The sequence below is a fragment of the Acomys russatus genome, chromosome 20, assembly GCF_903995435.1.
Source record: "Acomys russatus chromosome 20, mAcoRus1.1, whole genome shotgun sequence".
NCBI lineage: Eukaryota > Metazoa > Chordata > Mammalia > Rodentia > Muridae > Acomys > Acomys russatus.
The window spans coordinates 32,278,193-32,285,798 of NC_067156.1; the positions used below are offsets into that span (position 1 = coordinate 32,278,193).

Below are 7,606 nucleotides of genomic sequence, written 5' to 3' on the forward strand. Positions count from 1 at the left end.
AATGGTGGGAAGAGTCACAGTGAAATAATACTTGTATTAAATGTGAAATAAATGCTTCTGTTATCTGAAGCACTGAAGGGAATGCATCACAAAGCCCCTCTAGTGAAACAAAGCACGGCATCCCAAGAACAACTATTCTGTGCAAGCAGCAATATCCCCAACAAAGATGTTTTCAGAGGAGAAGTATCACTGTAGTGTCCTGACCTACAACTATTGGATGCTACTTATTAATATGCAGGTTGTTTTGAAATGTCAATTACCCTGGGGGTAGAAAATAACATGGAGTAGCACTAAGTGAGGCAAATGTTTAAACAAAGAGAAAATATATCCATAACCATTTATTAATGTACTAAAATCTACAGTTTTGACTTCAACAAATAATTTTCTTCATATGAAAACAGCTCCCACGTAATATATAGTAGAGTAAGTAGAGTACAAATACCACAGAATGAGTCCTTGTGGTGTGTGCACAGGCATCCACAATATAGGGCCTGTATTTTAAAATTTGTCACAATGAAGACAAGCGCCTTACCTTTAAATCTAAACATACAAACACAGGAGTAAACCATATACATGCATACATACACAGAAGTACACCTACGCATAGACATCACATATATCACAACACACACACACACACACACACACACACACACACACACACACACACACACACACTGCCTTGTGTTTCCATTTACCGATGCTCATATATGTACGTGTTTACGATAGACCACTTGGGATTAGTTAACCTACCAGGGACTTGCCCCTGGAGGAGATTGATTCTCCCCTTCTTAGCAGCTTGGCTTTAGGCTTTGATTGATTTCCCCTATCCATATTGCCATGCCATGGATCATTATGTAGATCTCACTTAGGCTACCACGATGTTAAGATATCATGGATATAACTTCCTGCCTTCTAAAGAAGGCATAATCTCGCAGCAAACTTCCTGTTCCCCTAGCAGGGGTTGTGCTGCAGACGTATCAACTGGGGCTGGGAACCCCGTGCTCAGTCGGGTTTTGATAGTGGTGGCGGTGCTAGTGTTTTTTGTTGCTGTTGTTGGTTTTGTTTTGCTTTGGTTTTTGGTTTTGCACTTTTTCCAGGTGTAGACTTCTCCATTTGCTTCAGAATGACATTTTTTTGATGAGGGTAAGAACCATCCACGTACATCATGCTATCTGATGCTGCAATGTCACATTTTTATCAAAGCATCTTTTGAGCATGCTCCAAATAATGAGAATTCCTTACATGGAGCCTCCAGCCATGAAGACACTCTCACAGTGTGTTACAATACTGAGTCTGAGATTACATAAACCTCCCAAGGTAATTTTCACATGAGCTTTCGGTATTATAACTTGAGAAGAAAAGGCGACAGTGTAATGGCATTCTCCACCATGAACACTATTGTCCCTGGCTACCTCATAAAAACATGTCATCATTCCCCACTGAATGCATTCATAACTCACTAATGACCAATACTTGATGCATTTTACTTGTGTTTAATATGTAATTTGAGGTCAGTTATTGGTATATAATTCAGTTGAGGGAAAATGCCTTGAAGGTCTCTGTCACAAACATATAAACTTGTAGAGTGAATAAGAACACCAACTGACAAGAAGCCATCCCCTAACAACAAAGAAACGAACAGTGAATTCATCCCTTCCCCAGGCGTGTCTCACCATTTTCATCCTGAAAAGAGATAATCTGATAGACGCATATTAAAGTTTGGATAGTTACAGGAGTTGGGGTGTGAAGTTCAAATTCAAAAAAAAAAACACCTTCATTTGTGAAAGTTTACTGTGTAATTTTTCAAGACAGTGACAGTGTGTAGCAATAAGGGTGGGGAATTTTCAAATATATAACATGGTGGTGAGGAGCATGGTTTATTCAGAAAGGAACAACAGAAGAGTTACACTGAAGCTACCCAACAGCCAAGTCTGAATCTACTGCCTCCATTATGGGGGCCTTAATGTTCCTTCCCTTCATGTTCCTGACTGTGTTCTCAGGTAAGAAGGCTGCATCTGATGTATTTCCTTCCAACTCTCTAATGACAGAATTTGAACATTTGAGAGATGAGGAGATGTTTTAACACAATGAAACAACGAAGTGACAAAAGTAATTTCAGAAAAATATAGCTCTGGAGGTATAAAATGGTCACTAGATGCAGCAAGCGTGGAAGGCTTGTGGTTAGAGGGGAGCGAGGAAAAGGGGTTGAGAAAGGTGTCAAATACAAAGATGCTGTCAATGTAAAAATATTATAAGAGCATAAAAATGTTCACACTCATGTCCTGTTGAAGAATGGTGGTATGCTATGGCCATACTTTCAATCTATGATCAATTTTTTAAAATATGTTTTACTAGTGAGTTTTTATATTTATGTGACTTGCTTAAAGAGTTTGAGTCTCTTTTCCCTTTAGAAATTATATGGATGTTGTATCATTTGCCATTACTTGAGCTCTTTGTAAGTGACTAATGCTAACATATTTTCTATTCTGTATTTTAATATAGTTGTTTTAAAATATATACATTCTAGCACAGACATATGAATGTCTTAAGATGTTTAGAAATTCTTAGTACCATAATATATATATTAAGATAATGGTTATAGTATACTGGATTTTTAAAGAACTGTGTTCAGTAATAGGTTTCATGCTTAACATGTATATGCCTCTGAATTCTATCTCCAGACGCAGGAAAAAAAATTAATGTACCCTTAAATTACAATGCTTATTGGTTGTTCTTATAACTAGTATGAAAAAAATATCAAAAATACCTAGGAAATCATGCTTCCTATGCCTGTAGCAATGGAATTTGAAGTTGTCTTTTTACTGCAAACACTTCAGAGCTATTTCATGCTACTGAAGACACAAACCATCATATGAATCCCATTCAGAACATGGATCTTTGGATAGCACTGAAATGGATTGGGGCAATAATTAAATGGAGATGCTGTTAGGAGACAGATAAACTGAGTTAAAGTATGAGATTAGAACTGAGGGACAGAGTGAGAGAAATAACAAGTAAAAACATATATGCTTTTCAGGGGAAGAGGGCAGGATAATTAGAATCTCTCCCTAATGCTTATGCGTATCACAAATGCATCTGTCATGAACTCTGAGTGTCTCTCTGGGGGACAGTATGTACTAAACATACTGTTGACAGAAGAAAGTGTGTCAAGACTCTAGGTAGCAGTTATATGAACTTGAAAGGTGAGGAAGAGAGAAATGTGAAGAAAGAGAAGCCAAGCACATAATTGGGATTTGTAAAGTGGAGAAAATAAAATTTAACACGACCCAAAAACCAAAGCAGATGATAACTGTTTTCTAAATCTTTTACTTAACTATATCGTTCTAACACAACATGATGCCTGTTTAATTTTGAGGCAGTGTTCTTCCTTATATTCTATGCTAGACTTTAACTGACAGTCTTCCTGATTCAGCCACCCTACTGCCCAGTTGCCACATATATATGCCATAATGTCCAACATGATCTGATATGTTAATGATTGCATTTACCATCAAACACTTACCTCCAGTTTTCAGCCTGCAGAGTTAAACTTTTCATGGGAGATAAATGGTTTACATAAATTTTCTCAGAATAATTACTAGCAGTAGCAAGCTGGGAACATATACAAGCTACTCATTGCTCAAAGAGTGCCTACAGAAAGTACGATAAGTCCATATAAGGAGGAAGGGGCAGCCATTCAGGGCGCAAGAATGGAAACAAGGTCTAAACTAACTCAGTGACAGCTGCCATACACTGAGGAGAAAAGCAAGGAAGGGATCAGCAAGTGAACTGAGGCCTTGGGAGACGTGGAATTTTGAATACATTTGTAAGCACGTGAGTTATTTCTGGGATAATTCGAAAATGTTTTTTAATAGTTTTGATAAAAATTACTGTTTCCTAGGCAGGAAAGCATAAGGGAGGAGGGTGGAAGAGACTAGAAAATTAACCTACAATGCTTTTTGTCTTTAGGATTTATTGCCATTTACCTACAGCGTTTAGTCAGAATTAAAGTGATTAATAAAAAAAAAAAAATGAATCCAACAGCCCATTCTCTATCTTCTGCTTAGATGAAATCCTAACTACCACTGGCAGGACACACAGCATGAATAAATTAATCAAGAGAGTATATTTTTGAAAATGTCAAGCAGAGCAATTGAAAATTTAAATGATACCCCAAATATAAATTGAGAATCATCTACCTTGAGATGATTTTAAGTTATGTACAGGAAGCAAAATATTGCCCAGGGCAAAATGTATCACTTTGAGTAAAAACTTGGATGAAACCTCATGATTAAAAGGCGGGGGGGGGGGGAGTGAGGGAAGAATACTATTATCAAACACGAGAAGAGACAAAAGAGACACTTGTGCTAAGAAAAGATATGACCCAGCATAATACCATTTCCATTAGCTATAAAGTGCTAACTTTTACCCACTGTTTTTAGACCCTGTTTATATAAGTGATGCGTGGGCTACCATAATAAACTGAAAAGACAGAGTACATTCATTGGGGGACTTACATTTTAAGAATCTGATGCTGCTGCTTTTCTTTTTTATTTTAATTTTATTAATTTATTCAGTTTACAACTCAATTGTTATCCCATCACTTGTATCCTCCCATTCCCCCCTCCCTCCCACTTTCATCCTATTCCCCTCCCCTAGGTCTATGACCAAGGGGGACCTCCTCCTCCACTATAGGGTCATAGGCTATCAAGTCTCATTTTGGTAGTCTGCTTATTCTTTCTCTGAGTTCCACCAGGCCTCCCCATTAAGGGGAGGTGGTCAAATATGGAGCACCAGAGATCATGTCAGAGTCAGTCCCCGCTCTCCTGTCTATTGGGTAGATCAGAGTAGGGGTTTGATAATTACTATTGTATTTTCCTTGGTTAGTGCCATAGTTTGATAACCCAGCATAATACTCTCACACTGCACTCTACATCCATATCCTCTTATCCACAGGGAAGTATAGCTGGCACACCTCACCAAGCTTGTACTCACAGCAGAAAGACAGAGGTCTTCACAGAAAGCTAATAGGAGTGCAGAGACCAACTGACCATCGGGTTCCCTCCTCTTAAGTGAGATGTTTATGACACAGCACTTGTACTTATATGCTCACGGAGCATCCTGCAAGAGGAGCAGAAAGATGACAAGAGTCAGAGGAAGAGGAGTATTGCTGGGAAATAGAGTCTTCTTACGGAGGACGGGGAATGAGCCTAAGAAAAGGCTATGAAGATGGTAGGGGGATAGGAAGGAGGAGTGGAGGAGTGGGGGCTGAAGATGATCAAGATATGTTCATATGTTTGTACGAATTCTCTTAATATTTAATTTAAAATTATGCACATAATACCTTACCATGGACATGACAAAGGAACTAAAATGCCTTCTACAGTAAACATTTTGAGGCACTGAACAAAATAGGTACAGAGGATTCTGGGAGATGGTAATAACTTCTATATTCATAAACTGGCAGAATTAATATTGTGTGAATGGCTACATTGTCCAAGTTAATATATGGGCACAATGCATTTCACATTAATATTCTAAGGATATGTTTCACAAAAACAGAACATCAATATTGAAATTTATATGTAAACAAAAAACAATACTCCCAATATCCAAAGCATTGCTAGGAAGAAAATATAGGAATGAGAGTATCAAAACTGTTGGTCTCAAACTGCATTAGAAACCAACTATATTTTTTTAAAAAGCATAGTGCTGAGGGAATATATATGAATAAAATAAAATTTTTAATAGATGTACTATCTATCACTTTCTACAATTTGAGAAAAAAATCAGAATGAATAATGTCCAGAATTTTGCTTTCCCTGCAGGCCGGACAAGACTTTATGCTTAGAAAATTGGATTCTGAGATACAACAAAAGCTTAAAGTGGGCACCGAGTAGAGACTGATTTCTCAAGAAACAAGTGGAAATAAGGGTAGAAAAAAAACCTTAATTCAAAGAATTTAGATAGCATAATTTACAAATGAGCAAGCCTGCCAGATGCTATGCATTTTAGAAATTATAATTCATTAAAGAAAAACAGACAGAGGAACCAAAATATTCAAAGTGAGAGAAAAGATGGGAAATTTCCAACTTGGTATTGATTTAAAAAAATAAAAAGTTATATGACAAAAACTGTATCTTGTGGTGAATGATTTGTTTTAAATTATTAAAATAATTCCGCTTTCATCCTTTTTCTTATTGTGTCATTTCAGTGTCCTCTAAACAGATTCCACAACCAAGTATCTTCAAGCTAGAAGAGAATAAAAAACCTGTACTTATATTAGAAACAAAAAATGAAGCTAGTCCTGGGGGAGAGAAAGAATCTGACAAGCAGGAACATAGCCTTACACAAGGAAAACCAGGAATGCTAATCCTGCAAGGACAGCCAGGATACTCCAACCAGCCAGGGAAACCAATAGGTGTTCATCAACAAGGGAGGCCAGAAGGTTTGAACCAGCCTGGGATGCCCAGTGCTTGGATTTTGCAAGGACAGCTAGAAGAAGCAAACCAAAAGGGGACTGCACATGCTTCTAACAAGCAAGGAGAATCAGGGTCCCCTAGTCAGCAAGGAAAGCCAGGATCTCCTGGCCAAAATGGGAAGCCGTTGCCACCTAAGGACAAAAACAAGCCAGGGTCTCTTAGCCAAAATGGGGAGCCAACATCACCTAGCAATAAAGGCAAGCCAGGCTCTTCTGACCAAGGTGTTTTAGAATCTTCTAGCCAACAAGGGAAACCAGGATCCCCTAGCCAAGAAGAGACACCAGGGTCCTCTAGCCAACAAGGGAAACCAGGGTCCTCTAACCAACAAAGGAAACCAAGATCTTTGTATAAACAAGAAGAAAGAAAAAATGTAGACAACCCTTCAAAGGAGGATACAATGGGGATTCGGGTTAGTATGGCTGTCTGTTTTATTCTTTAAACTTACCTCAGTCATTCTGTTTTCCACGCCTGACTAAATAGCTAACTGAATACAATAAACTCATGAGAATCTGCAATACCACTGACCAAGCAAAATGAAAGCAATGTCAACTTCACACTATGATCACCGAGGGACTTCTGTTAGACCATTTCTCTCTCATTTCTTTCTGTCATCGTTTACCCAGTTCCTTGTACCTGAACTGAGTTAATTAAGGATCTCACCAACTGAGTCCATTCCTTTCAGGTTTAACTTTCACACCTATTTCAATCGTAGCTGTACCCTTTAGGAAACAAAACAAAACAAAACAAAAAACCACTGAATGTGGTAATTCCAATGAAACTCTGATCTGTTGTTACTGATCAGTGATTCTAGTTACCTAGACTGCCATTCATAGCACATAGAGTCCTTTAAGAACCCACTAATATTTTTCTAATCATCATTTTCTACATCATACAAGTTATGTTTTTTTACCAAAGCTGATCATCTATAGTTTCAATTCAATCACAATATGTTTTTAAAAACACTGCCATTTCCTCTTAACCTATATTCTTTTTTTTTTTTTAAAGATTTATTTATTATTTATACAGTACTCTGCCCATATACCAGAAGAGGGCCCAGATTGCATTATAGATGGTTGTGAGCCACCATGTGGTTGCTGGGAATTGAACTCAGAACCTTTGGA

At 37.8% G+C, this 7,606-nt stretch overlaps 1 protein-coding gene across 1 annotated transcript; it reads left to right on the plus strand.

Annotated features, from left to right (window-relative positions):
• The first annotated feature begins 1,877 nt into the window (after window positions 1–1,877).
• On the plus strand, window positions 1,878–6,924 carry Marcol (MARCO like). Its single transcript, XM_051164004.1, has 2 exons — window positions 1,878–2,003; window positions 6,218–6,924. Exons 1-2 carry the CDS (start codon window positions 1,955–1,957, stop codon window positions 6,922–6,924), a joined length of 756 nt encoding a protein of 251 aa, XP_051019961.1. The 5' UTR covers window positions 1,878–1,954.
• The last annotated feature ends 682 nt before the right edge of the window (window positions 6,925–7,606 follow it).

Bases quoted from the DNA above. Each gene is read 5' to 3' on its own strand.
- Marcol (XM_051164004.1), top strand. From the start codon at position 1,955: ATGGGGGCCTTAATGTTCCTTCCCTTCATGTTCCTGACTGTGTTCTCA. The intron at 2,004-6,217 runs GTAAGAAGGCTG...GTGTCATTTCAG, and splicing joins GTTCCTGACTGTGTTCTCAG to TGTCCTCTAAACAGATTCCA.